General features: G+C 44.3%; 1 protein-coding gene across 1 annotated transcript; it reads right to left on the bottom strand.

Moving 5' to 3' along the window:
• Positions 1–193: 193 nt before the first annotated feature.
• On the bottom strand, positions 194–12,960 carry LOC115102130 (potassium-transporting ATPase alpha chain 1). Its single transcript, XM_029621740.2, has 22 exons — positions 12,785–12,960; positions 12,535–12,645; positions 12,353–12,412; positions 11,904–12,107; positions 10,407–10,520; positions 9,831–9,965; positions 8,549–8,666; positions 7,749–8,017; positions 7,348–7,656; positions 7,089–7,223; positions 6,725–6,917; positions 5,786–5,961; positions 3,980–4,116; positions 3,649–3,799; positions 3,309–3,477; positions 2,979–3,133; positions 2,769–2,892; positions 2,404–2,549; positions 1,706–1,839; positions 1,416–1,517; positions 1,217–1,308; positions 194–1,029 (listed from the first exon to the last, which is right to left on the bottom strand). Exons 1-22 carry the CDS (start codon positions 12,794–12,796, stop codon positions 1,001–1,003), a joined length of 3,075 nt encoding a protein of 1,024 aa, XP_029477600.1. The 5' UTR covers positions 12,797–12,960; the 3' UTR covers positions 194–1,000.
• Between the last annotated feature and the right edge of the window lie 3,313 nt (positions 12,961–16,273).

Here is a 16,273-nt window from a genome sequence, read left to right as displayed (position 1 = left end):
AGGTGTCAAAGCAATATTACTATCTGTGTGGACAGGATAAGATTAGATCAACCAGAGGTAGACTGAGCTACACAATGTACAAAACCCCTGAGTGTCTGGCTTTTAATAAAAGTGAATCATTAATTTGAATTGAAATTAGAATGGTGAAGAAACATTTCAGGTATCTCTCTAGAATATGAAGTCATACAATACATTATATTTGACACACTTTATTCATACAAATACAGAAATACAATTGCTATAAGCTACTGTAACTCCAACATTATCACCAAGAAAGAACCCTTAACGGCAAATATGTTTGATGTTATACATAAAAAGGCAATGGAATTCAGAAGCAAAAGGCAATCACACACAGACATATACATACTGGATTTACAAAAGGAAAGGATTCTAAATTAAAATTGATATAACAAACTCACATCAAGAATTCTTATTTTTTTGTATTAGAACATGGAGGTGTGTCTTTGAAAACATATCACATAAGAATTTATGGTTATTATTTCAATGTATAATATTTGGTTCCATATCAGAAATGGTTTAGGATATTCAGAGCTACACTTGTATAGAATTTGGCAAACCTTGTTTGATATTTAAATTGTAATGGACACCATGGCACCAATGTTTGTAATGGAATGTTTGGGGCCAAGATGGAGGACAGTTTGCTAGCCAGACTTGGTTTGTATAACAGGTTGACGTTTATTGTTGTGTCTTGTCCTAGAGGCAGAACTGAGCGATTTCCTCATAGGCCTGCTGCAAAGTCAAATTGGACTTATTGTAAAAATTCATGAAAACAAAAATGAATTTAAGTTTAGGGTTAGCCATTAGCTAGGGTTAGCAGTGTGGTTAGGGTTATAATTAAAATCTGATTTTATGACTTTGTGGCTGTGCCAGCTAGTGACCACTGCAGAGCAGAGCTGCCTCCAGAACAAGATTCATGACGGAAAACGCTAACCTGCATCTTTATACCTATGGCTCTGGTCTAGATATCTGCCCTCTTCTCTCAATAATACAGCTCCTGGTCCCACCAACCTGTGAGAGGGGAATGGAAATAATCAGAATTAGGGCGGACTACTGCAAGGAATGGATGGATAGATGGATGGATGGGTAGGTGAATGGATGGATAGATGGATGATAAATAGATGGATGGATGGGGAGGTGAATGGATGGATGGGTAGGTGAATGGATGGATAAGACAGAAGCAAGCAAGGCTACTTACTTCCTGGATGTCTTCTGACCCCCAGCTTTCTGATCTCGTCATAGACAAAGATTAGAATTCCGTATGGGATTGGAACAAACCACCATTGGCCCCTGTAAGGGGGAGTTACACGCATGAACAAACCAACATGAAAGCCATCAAAACAATGACAGAGAAGATGAATCGATGATCATTCAAGTCAAACAGAGTGTAACAGTACCTAATGGGCATGAAGTTGAAAATGTTTGGCATCCCTGGGCAGTAGCACAGCAGGTTACCCAGTAACAGCTGGAAGACGATGGCACTCACTAGCACCTTGTTCCTGCACACAAACAGAAAACACGGAGGATGGTCAAACAATGTTTTATTAGTCCCATCAAGATTGATACATCCTAAGTTATTTTGTTGGAAGCCTTCTCTGCCACTACGATGAATGATGCATAACATGGAGTATATGATTGTATGTAGGGAGTAAGAGACATTTGTTACATGCAGTCAACATCCACAGACCTAAAGAAGCCCTGCTGGAAGATGGACAGACGGCGAGTTTTCCTGATCAACACGTCAGCGATCTGGCAGATCTCGATACTGATGAAGAAGACAGTGTAGCAGGTGTACTGCTGATACAGACGCTGGGCGTATGTCTGCAGAACAGAGAAGACAGGAGATTTTCAATAGACATTTCCAGGAGATACAGGTAAGTGAGGGCGCTGTAAAGCTACACGCACTCGTACAGTACTGGCCATAAGACACACACACAAATCCCCTCCTGGCCATATCTATCTTACAGTAAGCCACACACTCACTCACTTCTGGCCATATCTATCCTACAGTAAGCCACACACACTCAACCCCTCCTGGCCATATCTATCCTACAGTAAGCCACACACACTCAACACTCCTGGCCATATCTATCCTACAGTAAGCCACACACACTCACTCACTCCTCGCCATATCTATCCTACAGTAAGCCACACACACTCAACCCCTCCTGGCCATATCTATCCTACAGTAAGCCACACACACTCAACACTCCTCGCTATATCTATCCTACAGTAAGCCACATACACTCTCCCACTCCTCGCCATATCTATCCCATACTAAGCCACACACACTCAACACTCCTGGCCATATCTATCCCATACTAAGCCACACACACTCACCCACTCCTGGCCATATCTACCCTACCTTAAGCCACACACACTCACCCACTCCTGGCCATAGCTGTCCTGCAGGTCCTGCAGATGGACGTTCTCCCAGTGGGACCTGAGCCCCACACACAGCAGAGGATACCAGCCTTCCTGGGCCATCGCTGTAAAGTAGTCTGTGAAACCAGCGAAAGACTGGATCGCTCCTGGATAAGTGGAGAGGGGGAGAGATAAATCAAAATAGAGGGAGGGTGGAGAAAATTGGACATGAAAAATGTACTAATAGACTATTTGTAGGTTATCAACTTGAATATTGGTCAATAAATCATTCAGCTTCAAGGATCAATTGGACTCAAAGGGCAGAGTGAAATAGAAAGGCCTTTTCCAGACATTTACATACTACAGGAGCAGACATGAACCCTCACCAATCTGGAAGTAGGAGTAGGCAGCCAGAGATTCGTTCACCAACCTATCCTTACGCGGGTTCCTGGGTTTCAGATGCATAATATCACTCTCTGCCTTCTCATAGGCCAGAGACACAGAGGGAAACTGTAGGATAGAAGAAGGATAATCGGCATTCTAGAATGGTCTTATAGTGCAGGGGGATGAGGGGTGAGGAAGAGGAGGAGACTCACAATGTCAGTGGCCAGCTCAATCATGAGGATGGTGATGCAGCCCAATGGCAGAGGAACACTGACAGTGATGTAGATGAGGTAGGGTGTGAGCTCCGGAATGTTCTTGGTCAGTGTGTACGCAATGGATTTCTTCAGGTTGTCAAAGATCAGACGACCTTGGTGTCAGATATGGTCGAAATCAATCCCTCAATATCAGTATTACTTAATAATATCATGAAGGCTTAACTTTGTGAAACCAAATATTGGTTCACAGGATACATTTCAATTGTAATCAGCCTGTTAAAATGTCTATTGTTGTGTTTTGCGATTTTCTAAGACACTCTCACTCACCCTGCTCCACCCCTGTGACGATGGAGGCAAAGTTGTCATCCAGCAGAATCATGTCAGCTGCATTCTTAGCTGCATCGGAGCCAGCTATGCCCATGGCAATACCAATGTCTGCCTTTTTCAACGCAGGGGAGTCGTTCACCCCATCGCCTGTCACAGCCACAATGGAGCCCTTAGTGAGAGAGAACGTGAGAGAGTGAGAGAGAAAGAGAGGGGAGGAGAGGGTTTGAGAGAGATAACATGACAAAAAAGAAGGGTAAGCCAAACCAAAAACCTCTCTGGAATGCAGTGTGACTAAAGACTTGGTATATGTGTGTGTATGTGTGTGTGGGGGGGGGCTCACCAGGCGCTGACAGCTCTCCACGATGATGAGTTTCTGCTGGGGGGAGGTGCGGGCGAACACCATTTCAGGGTGACTCCTCAACGCTTCGTCCAGCTCTTCACTGCTCATGTCCTTCAGCTGACCACCACTGATCACACAGGCACGGGCATCACTGAAGACCACATAGAATAGATTAGAATATGATAGAATAGAATATACATGTCTAATCCACTTACTTGATATACAAACTCTGTTTAAATAGTCAAATCTGTCACAGGAGATTCATCAACCACAGTGAGAGACAGAATCCTAACCCTGCCAGACTGTGTTGGTGTTGGAGAACAAGACCCACCTCCTGTTGACCTGCTCCACTGGAATGCGTTTCCTGGTAGCAATGTCCTCTACTGTCTCACTGCCCTCTGTGATGATGCCAACGTTGGCAGCGATGGCTCTGGCCGTGATCGGGTGGTCACCCGTCACCATGACTACCTGAGGGAGTTCACAGTGGAATGAGTTGATATAGGTTGACGTGAGACTGTGATGGCCTGTTACCTTGTATAAGCTACAGTGCCTTGCGAAAGTATTCCCCCTGGGTATTTTTTCTATTTTGTTGCCTTACAACCTGGAATTAAAATAGATTTTTGGGGGGTTTGTAGAGGCACCTTTGCAGCAATTACAGCTGCAAGTCTCTTGGTATACGTCTCTATAAGCTTGGCACATCTAGCCACTGGGATTTTTGCCCATTCTTCAAGGCTAAACTGTTCCAGCTCCTTCAAGTTGGATAGGTTCCTGTTGGTGTACAGCAATCTTTAAGTCATACCACAGATTCTCAATTGGATTGAGGTCTGTGCTTTGACTAGGCCATTTCAAGACATTTAAATGTTTCCTCTTAAACCACTCAGGTGTTACTTGCTTTAGCAGTATGCTTAGGGTCATTGTCCTGCTGGAAGGCGAACCTCCGTCCCAGTCTCAAATCTCTGAAAGACTGAAACAGATTTCCCTCAAGAATTTCCCTGTATTTGGCGCCATCCAGCATTCCTTCAATTATGACTAGTTTCCCAGTCCCTGCCGATGAAAAACATCCCCACAGCATGATGCTGCCACCACCATGCTTCACTGTGGGGATGATGTTCTCGGGGTGATGAGAGTTGTTGGGTTTGTGCCAGACATACTGTTTTCCTTGATGACCAAAACACTACATTTTTGTCTCATCTGACGAGAGTACCTTCTTCCACATGTTTGGGGAGTCTCCCACATGCCTTCTGGCGAACACCAAAAGTGTTTGCTTATTTTTTTCTTTAAGCAATTGCTTTTTTTCTGGCCACTCTTCCGTAAAGCCCAGCTCTGTGGAGTGTACGGCTTAAAGTGATCCTATGGACAGATACTCCAGATACTCCGCTGTGCAGCTTTGCAGCTCCTTCAAGGTTATCATTGGTCTGCTTGTTGCCTCTCTGATTAATGGCCTCCTGCCTGGTCTGTGAGTTTTGGTGGGCGGTCCTCTCTTGGCAGGTGTGTTGAGGTGCCATATTCTTTCCATTTTTTAGTAATGGTTTTAATAATGATGCTCCGTGGGATGTTCAAAGTTTCAGATATATTTTTATAACCCAACCCTGAACTGTACTTCTCCACAACTTTGTCCCTGACCTGTTTGGAGCGCTCCTTGGTCTTCATGGTGCCGCTTGCTTGGTGGTGCCCCTTGCTTAGTGGTGTTGCAGACTCTGGGGCCTTTCAGAACAGGTGTATCTATACTGAGATCATGTGACTGATCATGTGACACTTGCATACAGGTGGACTTTATTTAATAATTATGTGACTTCTGAAGGTGATTGGTTGCACCAGATCTTATTCAGGGGCTTCATAGCAAAGGGGGTGAATAAATATGCACCCACCACTTTTCTGTTTTTGTTTTTTGTTTTTTTGAAACAAGAATATTTTTTGTTCATTTCACTTCACCAATTTGGACTATTTTGTGTATGTCCATTACATGAAATCCAAATAAAAATCTATTTTAATTACAGGTTGTAATGCAACAAAATAGGAAAAATGCCAAGGGTGGTGAATACTTTTGCAAGGCACTGTACGTTCTAACTCTCTCTCTCCATTTTTCTATTTCTGTCTTTCTCCTTTGCCCGAACTCTCCCCCATTTTACCCTCGTACCCTTATTCCAGCTGTGCGGCACTTCATGACAGCGTCAGGCACAGTGGCGCGGGGTGGGTCGATCATGGAGATGAGTCCAGCGAAACACAAACCAGACGTGGTGAAGTTCATCTCATCAGAGTCAAACTTGTAACCACGAGGGAACTCATTCTCATTCAGATAGATGTGACAGAAACCTGGAGATAAATGTTTGGACAGATTGGAGGGGTTAGTGGGTATTTATGGGACCAAAGAAGATATACAATTTTCTCCCTGATAGCTTATAAAGCTTCTGTGGTACTATCTTGTATTTTCACATTTTCTAGATGTGACTTTTCTCCCCTCATCCTCTCTTGTAGTCAATTGATCCTGTTGCTTTTCTCTCTTGGCTTGTTCCTTCAACCTTCGTGCATGGTTTCCTATAGCCTTGTACGGTCCCTTACCAGTGTTGGGGGAGCTACTCTGAAAATATTGTTTACCAAGTTACAAAATAATACAAGTTAAGCTACACCAAAGCCACCATAAAAAGACTGTTTACTTAACTAAAGTTACTTAGAAAGTAATTAATGTTGTGATAACCTCTTTGTGATAAATGATCATATCTAAATCTGAAATGTCATAGACTACAAATTGCAAGAACAGTTCACTTTGCAGTCAGATGTTAACAGAATGTGTCATTTAACCTATTAAACACAAAATATTTGGTAGGTCTGATGCTGAAAAAGAAAGGACATGTTTGCCTACTTCTCCCATATTTTATTTTTGCCAAAAAAGTACGGAGTAGTTCCAGTAGTTAGCTACAAAGCTACATGGCCCAAAAAGTAACACTAAAAAAGTAAAACTACTGAAAACACTTCCAAGATTTGAATATAGTTCAACTACCACCAAGTTACTGCAAAATGTAGTTCAATTACTAGTTGAATTACATGTAGTTCACTATTCCCAAACACTGTCCCTTACCCAGCACTCTCTCCCCCAGGCTCCCCAAGTCCATGTATGCGGTCTGGAAGGCCTCTCTCCACTGTTCATCCAGGGGCATCTCCTGGCCCCTGACCAGGATGGTGGAGCAGCGCTCCAAGATCCTCTCTGGCGCCCCCTTCATCACCAGCAGGTAGCGCAAGTCCATGGGGTCCTCCAACTCATGCACTGACAGCTACTCGCCACCGGGGGGAGACAGTACGATTCAAACACAAATAGCTCATTCTGGTCATGCCATTAAAGTATTTCTCATAGTCACATGATACACCTATACAACATATGGTAGATTATATAAACACTTTCAACAGACTGACTTGAAATCAGATCAGAAAATCAGGCCTCTTACCTGGAACTTGTTGGTGGAGTTGAATGGTACTTCAACAACCTTTTTGAATCGCTCCCTGTATTCCATCATATTCCCTATGGCCAGCTCAGTGAACTTCAGCAGAGCCGTCTCTGAGGCGTCGCCCACCACTATTCTCTGTTGCACATAGGTGCATTGGAATAAAGGTAACTCATAAATCATATGGTTTTTCATTGATGCTGTGTCTGTGAATGAATGTGTCTGCCAATCTGTGTGTTGAGGTTGGTGTCTATCTGCTCACCCTAGGTATAGGCAGAGACTCCTGGTTGGGTTTGAAGATGGCCCGGTTACAGAGTCCTGCCACTCTTGCCAACGATCGCCATGTCTCGGATGATTGGTCAAAGCTCTGACCTGATTGGTCCTCTGTGGTGTCTGCAGCATGGATCACATTGTCGAACCACAGGTGGGCCACGGTCATCCTGTTCTGGGTCAGAGTGCCCGTCTTGTCAGAGCAGATGACCGAGGTGGAGCCCAGTGTCTCCACAGCCTCCAGGTTCTTCACCACACAGTTCTTCCTGGCCAGACGCTTGGCCGTCAGCGACAGACACACCTGGGGGGAGAGAGAGGGAGATGGTTGATGAAAACTGCTAATAACCAATTTGATATAGGCCTAGACAGAACAGAGCCTCATTGTTGACTCACAGTGACAGTAGCCAGCAGCCCCTCAGGTACATAGGCCACCACGATGGCCATGAAGAAGATCATAGCCTCCAGGAAGGCATAGCCGATAAACATGGCCACCACGAAGAAGGTGAAGCCAAAGAAGATGGCCAGCCCAGCAATGATGTCAACAAAGTGCTCAATTTCTATGGCAATTGGCGTCTTCTCATTGCCTACGCCTGACGCCAAGCTGGCAATGCGGCCAATGATGGTGCGGTCACCCGTGTTGATGACCGTTCCTGTGGCCACTCCTGGTTGGTTGCCAAGAACAGGAAAGGGGATTTTAAGATTACATTATGAGTATAATGTTGATGTTTTTGCAAATTTGTGTTTCTGTGTGAATCTTTTCTGTGTGTGATTGAATAAGGGGTGTGTCTGTCAAAGGAAGCTGGTGGTGGAATCAATGGAATGGTACCAATACTACCAAACACATGGAAGCAACATGCTTGACTCCGTTCCATTTACACCATTTCAGCCATTAAAATGAGCCCATCTTCCTATAGCTCCTCCCACCAACCTCCTCTGGTGTACTTCTGTAGTACCTTTCAGGCAGTGGTGGCAGTATGTATGTGTAGGTGTGTGTTCATGTGCGTGTGTTTAGGTAGCACAGGAGGTTGGTGGCACCTTAATTGGTGAGGACGGGCTCATCGTCCGGAATAAATGGAATGGTGTCTAACTCATCAAACACATTGTTTCCATATGTTTGATGCAATTCCATTTACTCCATTCCAGCCATTATTATGATCCGTCCTCCCCTCAGCAGCCTCCGGTGATGTGTCTACCTTCCAGGCAGGTGGTGGAGAAGAAGGCGATGTTCTTAGTCTCTAGGGGGTTCTCGTGGGTACACTCCGGGGTTTTGCTCTGGGGCTCTGACTCTCCTGTCAGGGATGAGTTATCCACCTGGAGAGGATAAGAAGATCAAGGAACTGACAGGGTTATAACATATGAAACCAACCAGGGTTCAAGCCCGGGTCTTCTGCATAACCTAACCCTAACCCTAACTCTAGCTTCATGCCAACACCCCGGGTCTTCTGCATAACCTAACCCTAACCCTAACTCTAGCTTCATGCCAACACCCCGGGTCAACCGTAAACCTAACCCTAACCCTAACTCTAGCTTCATGCCAACACCCCGGGTCTTCTGCATAACCTAACCCTAACCCTAACTCTAGCTTCATGCCAACACCCCGGGTCAACCGCAAACCTAACCCTAACCCTAACTCTAGCTTCATGCCAACACCCCGGGTCAACCGTAAACCTAACCCTAACCCTAACTCTAGCTTCATGCCAACACCCCGGGTCAACCGTAAACCTAACCCTAACCCTAACTCTAGCTTCATGCCAACACCCCGGGTCAACCGTAAACCTAACCCTAACCCTAACTCTAGCTTCATGCCAACACCCCGGTCAACCGTAAACCTAACCCTAACCCTAACTCTAGCTTCATGCCAACACCCCGGGTCAACCGTAAACCTAACCCTAACCCTAACTCTAGCTTCATGCCAACACCCCGGGTCAACCGTAAACCTAACCCTAACCCTAACTCTAGCTTCATGCCAACACCCCGGGTCAACCGTAAACCTAACCCTAACCCTAACTCTAGCTTCATGCCAACACCCCGGGTCAACCGTAAACCTAACCCTAACCCTAACTCTAGCTTCATGCCAACACCCGGGTCAACCGTAAACCTAACCCTAACCCTAACTCTAGCTTCATGCCAACACCCCGGGTCAACCGTAAACCTAACCCTAACCCTAACTCTAGCTTCATGCCAACACCCCGGGTCAACCGCAAACCTAACCCTAACCCTAACTCTAGCTTCATGCCAACACCCCGGGTCAACCGTAAACCTAACCCTAACCCTAGCTTCATGTCCACATCCTGGATCAACCCTAATCCTAGCTTCAGCCCTAACTCTAACTATAACCCTAACACTAATCCTAACCGGAATCCTAGCTCTATGTTCACATTCCTGCTCAACCTGCATCAACACCCTTAGCCATTACTTCTGGGTTGAAAGTGTGTTAGTGGTCTATAATGGGAACTGATGGCCTAGTGTACCTACCTTACAGCCCTGGGCAAAGATGATGCGGATGTCAGCAGGCACACGGTCACCACCCTTGATCTCCACCAGGTCTCCCACCACCAGGTCCATGGCATTGATCTGGTTCTTCTGCCCGTCACGGATCACCAGGGCTTGCTAGAACGAGATAGATGTTTATACCAAATCCCTGTATTTCAATGATTGATTGATGGACTGACTGCCTTGCCTCAGTGCAGTAGTGAGTGGATTATGATCAGTCTTGATGAAAGGAATATATTTGTCATGAAAGTAAACAATTTCTTACAATAACAAAATAACTGTTGTATGGGTATTTAGGGCCAGGAGTTTTTCCTGGTATGTTAATAATGTATAATGTATTTCCCTAGTTATACTGTATTCTTTAGTTATAATGTATTTCTTTAGTTATAATGTATTTCCTTAGTTATAATGTATTTCTTTAGTTATAATGCATTTCCTTAGTTATAATATATTCTTTAGTTATAATGTATTTCCTTAGTTATAATATATTCTTTAGTTATAATGTATTTCCTTAGTTATAATGTATTCTTTAGTTCTAATGTATTTCCATATCTTTACCTGTGGCACTAGATTTTTGAAGCTGGCGATGATGTTGGTGCTCTTAAACTCTTGGTAGTAACCGAAACAGCCAGTCACCACAACAACAGTGATCAGAGTGATGGCGAGGTACAGCTGTAGACAGGTGTGGTCACAGAGAAATAGTGATGAAACAAACAGTCACATTATATTCACTCTGTAATACATGTTGTATTCGTATGTATTCCCCTTCCTTCACATACAGTATTTTCTCCTTCAGCCTCCCAGTGTAACTTCAGCCTCCCCTTCAGCTTCCAAGTGCAACTGTAGCCTCTCCTTCAGCCTTCCAGCATAACTTTAGCCTCTCTTTCAGCCTCCCAGTGAAACTTTAGGCTCTCCTTCACCCTCTCATTGTAACTTTAGCCTCTCCTTCACCCTCCCAATGTAACTAGCCTCTCCTTCACCCTCCCAATGTAACTAGCCTCTCCTTCACCCTCCCAATGTAACTAGCCTCTCCTTCACCCTCCCAATGTAACTAGTCTCTTCTTCACCCTCCCAGTGTAACTTTAGCATCTCCTTCACCCTCCCAGTGTAACTTTAGCATCTCCTTCACCCTCCCAATGTAACTTTAGCATCTCCTTCACCCTCCCAATGTAACTTTAGCATCTCCTTCACCCTCCCAATGTAACTTTAGCATCTCCTTCACCCTCCCAGTGTAACTTTAGCATCTCCTTCACCCTCCCAGTGTAACTTTAGCATCTCCTTGACCCTCCCAGTGTAACTTTAGCATCTCCTTCACCCTCCCAATGTAACTTTAGCATCTCCTTCACCCTCCCAATGTAACTTTAGCATCTCCTTCACCCTCCCAGTGTAACTTTAGCATCTCCTTCACCCTCCCAGTGTAACTTTAGCATCTCCTTCACCCTCCCAGTGTAACTTTAGCATCTCCTTCACCCTCCCAGTGTAACTTTAGCCTCTCCTTCACCCTCCCAGTGTAACTTTAGCATCTCCTTCACCCTCCCAGTGTAACTTTAGCATCTCCTTCACCCTCCCAGTGTAACTTTAGCATCTCCTTCACCCTCCCAGTGTAACTTTAGCATCTCCTTCACCCTCCCAATGTAACTTTAGCATCTCCTTCACCCTCCCAGTGTAACTTTAGCATCTCCTTCACCCTCCCAGTGTAACATTAGCATCTCCTTCACCCTCCCAATGTAACTTTAGCATCTACTTCACCCTCCCAATGTAACTTTAGCATCTCCTTCACCCTCCCAGTGTAACTTTAGCATCTCCTTCACCCTCCCAATGTAACTTTAGCATCTATTTCACCCTCCCAATGTAACTTTAGCATCTCTTTCACCCTCCCAGTGTAACTTTAGCATCTCCTTCACCCTCTCAGTGTAACATTATCATCTCCTTCACCCTCCCAGTGTAATTGTAGTCTCCTATTCCTACTCTACCTCTGCCTCCACCTCTCTCCTCCCCCTCCTCCCACCCTTCCTCTCTCCTCCCTCTTTTTCTCTCCCCGCCCATCCTCCTCACATCGTCAAAGCAGCCAAGGGTTCCCCTGGAGAACTCGATGCCGAAAGCAATGAAGCAGATGACGGCTGCCACCCACATCAGACACTGCAGCCCTCCGGCCAGCTGGCGGGCAAACTTGACGTACTCTGGGGTCCCTTTGGGGGGCAGCAGTTCATTGGGGCCGTCCCGCTCCAGAACCTCCGCGGCTTTGCTGGAGGTCAGGCCCTGAGGGGAGGGAAGGGGGAGGGTGGAGAGAGTGAGGAAGAGGGAGAGAGGGGGCATTTATTCTATATTAGCAACAGTCTGTTTCATCAGACAGACAGACAGACAGACAGACAGACAGACAGACAGACAGACAGACAGACAGACAGACAGACAGACAGACAGACAGACAGACAGACAGACAGACAGACAGACAGACAGACAGACAGACAGACAGACAGACAGAAACCCCATGGTAGTTTAGTTACCTTGGTTACACTGGTGGTATACCTCATCTCTAGCTCTTCTATTGTGATCTCGTGGTCATCCTGTAAAGATTGACAGACTGTTAAAGTTGCAATGTATTTATGCTGCAATTCTGTCCCATTTAATTTAATTTGGCATATTCTCTCCAGCTCTCTCTCCTTCTGGTCTTGTGAATCACACTCACAATGTCCATCTCCTTCTTCATGCCCTCTAGCCTATCCTTTTTCTTTATCTTCTTCTTTTTCTTCATCTTGACGTCCACCTCTCCATTCATCTCAAACATGTCGTAAGAGTCCTGGAGACAAAGAGATGACATCCTGTATCATCTTGCTAGGGGGTGAACATACAATATCCTTGATCATTGAAGGAAAATCTAATTTAATTCATGACAATTTGATCCTAGCTTTGATAAATCACATAAATGGGTCACCTACCCCTTTACTCATGGTGGAGGGCCTGCCCAAATCAATTGAAGTCCAATGCTCAGTCCTCTTTTCCCCCGAAATCTTGGAAGCGTCTTTATAGCCACTCTAGGGACTTTCCTCACAGTAAAATCCCCAACCTCCAGAGCAGGACCAGACTGTTGGCTCAGCTTTATATACTACTGCACCACCTTCACCTTCTCTACCCGCCCCAAAATGGCAGTGTTATTTTAAGAGTAGCCAATGTCACCCCTATTAAGGTGAGTGGCAAAGCGTCCCCTATCCACTTTGGTGGCTCTTTCATATCAGTGCCAATGGCCTTGTGCGTAGGGCTTGTACCTGTCTTATCAGAATACACACGTTTCTGCATTCCCTGATTAACTGTAAAGCTATCAAGAACGTCAATGCCATTCCAAAGTCACAACTACTTCTTTCACTTGTGATAGGACAAATCTGTATTACATCAAGGGGGATTTTCTTTCTCAACTCAGATACACATTAATTGACTGATACATTGACACTGAGACAATGACTGGTTCATCCCATTCAATGACTGGTACAGACATATAAGACATGAATTGAATGAAACACATCTAGTGAGAAGTAGATTTAAATGCCTTGTCTATACTACAGTTCATTATCTGCCCCCAGGAGGGCCTAACTTACAGTATATATCAGTGTAAAAGAATGTAATTGTCAATTCAAATCAAATACAGCGGTATGGTCATGCCAGGCCTGTAGGCATTTAGAAATGGAGACTGTTTTTCTACATTTCCTGTTCAGGGTCGTGTGAGAACCCCTTATCAGTGAAAGAGTGTGTAAATACTTATTTGTGCCTCAGACTGCTGAAAGGTGTGATGGTGGCACACTCCACATTGGCGTCACTGCCGCGTCATCTGCCCTTATAAGGAAAAGACAGTTGAACATTAAAAGCAAATTGACACTCACAACCTCTTTTGTACTGCACCATGTTCCCATCACAAAGACACCAGTGGGCAGGAGATGAACTGACATAATGCTTTTATTACTGTTATTGAACTAAGTGTTAAGTGAAATAATGTTTATTCAACGGCAATATCCATTCAACAGTGGATTCTATCATCTGCCAATTTATCAATAATTTTCCATCATGTTTGTAAGACACATAGTGTAAGCACCCTGAACAGGTGGTTTTTATAACTAACCCAAGATAGACCAGAGCCTGTTGTTTCCAATGGGAGCAAATTAATCATTGGGGCAGAACAAGCAAGGAGGTGGGCAGAGCCAAGCATGAGCTAGTGAGATCCTATTGGCGCATTCTGGCATTTATTTGCATATTTCCCGTAGGGAATGCCTGCTCTGTGAAGTGTGCACGTGTAATAACTCCATTCGGCCTTGCACTCCTTCTAAACAACACCATTTTTAGAAACTTTGGCAAAGGGTAAAGTCTACAAAATGCAATCCACTATGTTTGTTACAGATTGTTACAGAAAAATGTATGAGGAATAAATGTTTCATCGACAGTGGCATGTTTTCATGGATGCCAAGAGAAACCAGGCTTCCGAAAAAAATGTACCAATAAAAAAATATATATAAAAAATTATATTTTGTCTCTATGTTTCATAATTTTCCTTCAATTCTCAAGAGGCTGAATGTATCTCACAGGAGAAAGCGAGCGAAACAATGCCCATCTGTCTCTCTAACTGTTGGCCATCTATCTGATGCTGTCTGGTCTAAACGAGTATAAAATTGTTGCCACCCGTAGCATTGAAGGCAAGGGAAGCCAGCGAGCATTTGGCCTCCCTAGAAAAGTAGAAAAAATGTGTCAATCAGTGTTGAGCTAAACTGAGCGAGCTCAACTGTGAATGGTCCTGGCACACCAACAAAAAAATGTAATGGGAAGCCAGCTTGGATTTTGGCGTCACTCCTATCAAATCCCGTTGCGAGCATACGTCATTGTCAGAAAAATTTGAATGGTTGAATCTGGTTTTGTTGTTGTACTCCGGAGGCTAGCTAGCTAGCTAGCTAAAATGGACCCTTTCCTAAATTAGCCATTGATGGAGATAGGGATTTGGACTTGTGATGTTACTTAATTCTCTGTGCTGGCCAATGATTATAAGCAACTCCGATCCAACCATTAATTCATACATTGTTGTGCCTCTGCCCTGAGAGGATGCAAGTTCAATGATAGCTAGATGTAGAAGGCTAATGTTAACTACCTAACGTTGCCCATGAATGGAAGTCAGGCTAGCAAGCAAGCATTTTAGCCAGGTAGCCTAGGACAACAAAAAATAAAAGCATGTACTGTATGACAGAGTGATAGACAGTTTCGTCAACATGAAAGAGAGGAGGATTGCAATGGTGTTTCTCTACAAGTGCAGTAGTTTCTACTTGCACGCACACAGAAATCAGAACCATGGACAGCCACATCTTAGTTAGCTTACCTTGATTGAACTAAATTGTTTTAGGTATATATTAGTTGTCGCTGTATTAGACTAAGCAGAGGTGATTTGATGATGTTGAAATTATGAAGTTGAAATGGTACTGGAATTAGGGGAAGCAGCTCCTGTTTTCTTTGCGACTTGTGGTAACTCTCTGTGGTTCTAAATCAATAGTTGTTTAGTGGTCTGAACTTGCTTGACATAGCTCTAGGTCATGTAACTGTCTGTTACATGCAATATGCTTTGTGGACTTCCCCAGAGATTTTACCCACACACTGCTGCTGTTCATCGATGTAGAAAATGTGCAAAATGTAAGCAAAGATCCATCTAGCTCCATCATATCACACTGTCAGCCACTGGACTTCTTCTTGTTACCATATTTGGTAGTAAGTGGAAACTCCAACCGGATGCTTCACATTTATATGTCCTGTGAAATTTCTGGGTCTTTAGAACAACATGAAACAACATGGAATTGCTTTCAAACAGGACACTATCGTCCTAATCTCAGTAAGGTAGAGTGGGCTGGAGCTGGAATGTGTTCTAGTTTACAAGTCCGAGATATACAAATAAACTGCTCTGAGTGGAGTGCCCACCGCTTGGAACACACTTACACCAATCACTTAATAGCTGCATGGCTTGGATAAATGTGCGAACTGGTCCTGTGACAATACAGAATTGTGAGTAGAGTTTAATATGTTTAAATACAATGTACTATATGCAAACACATTAAAAAACAAGTTCTGTGAAATGTAGGCTTTTCACTAATAGGTGAGCACATTCACCTAAAGTTTCACCTAAAGTGAAATGGTCAGAATATCCTGGCTAAGGTGGTGGTGACCCCTCCCATGCAGACCTTTTGTGAGTGTAATGTTAACTCGGGGGCAGCAGGGCAGCCTAGTGGTTAGAGCGTTGGACTAGTACCCGAAAGGTTGCAAGTTCATATCCCCGAGCTGACAAGGTACAAATCTGTCGTTCTGCCCCTGAACAGGCAGTTAACCCACTGTTCCTATGCTGTCATTGAAACTAAGAATTTATTCTTAACTGACTTGCCTAGTTAAAAAATGGGGACTCCTTTAGCCTG

This window comes from Oncorhynchus nerka, linkage group LG3, assembly GCF_034236695.1.
Source record: "Oncorhynchus nerka isolate Pitt River linkage group LG3, Oner_Uvic_2.0, whole genome shotgun sequence".
In the NCBI taxonomy this organism is placed as follows: domain Eukaryota; kingdom Metazoa; phylum Chordata; class Actinopteri; order Salmoniformes; family Salmonidae; genus Oncorhynchus; species Oncorhynchus nerka.
This window is presented reverse-complemented; position numbering and strand designations above follow the sequence as displayed.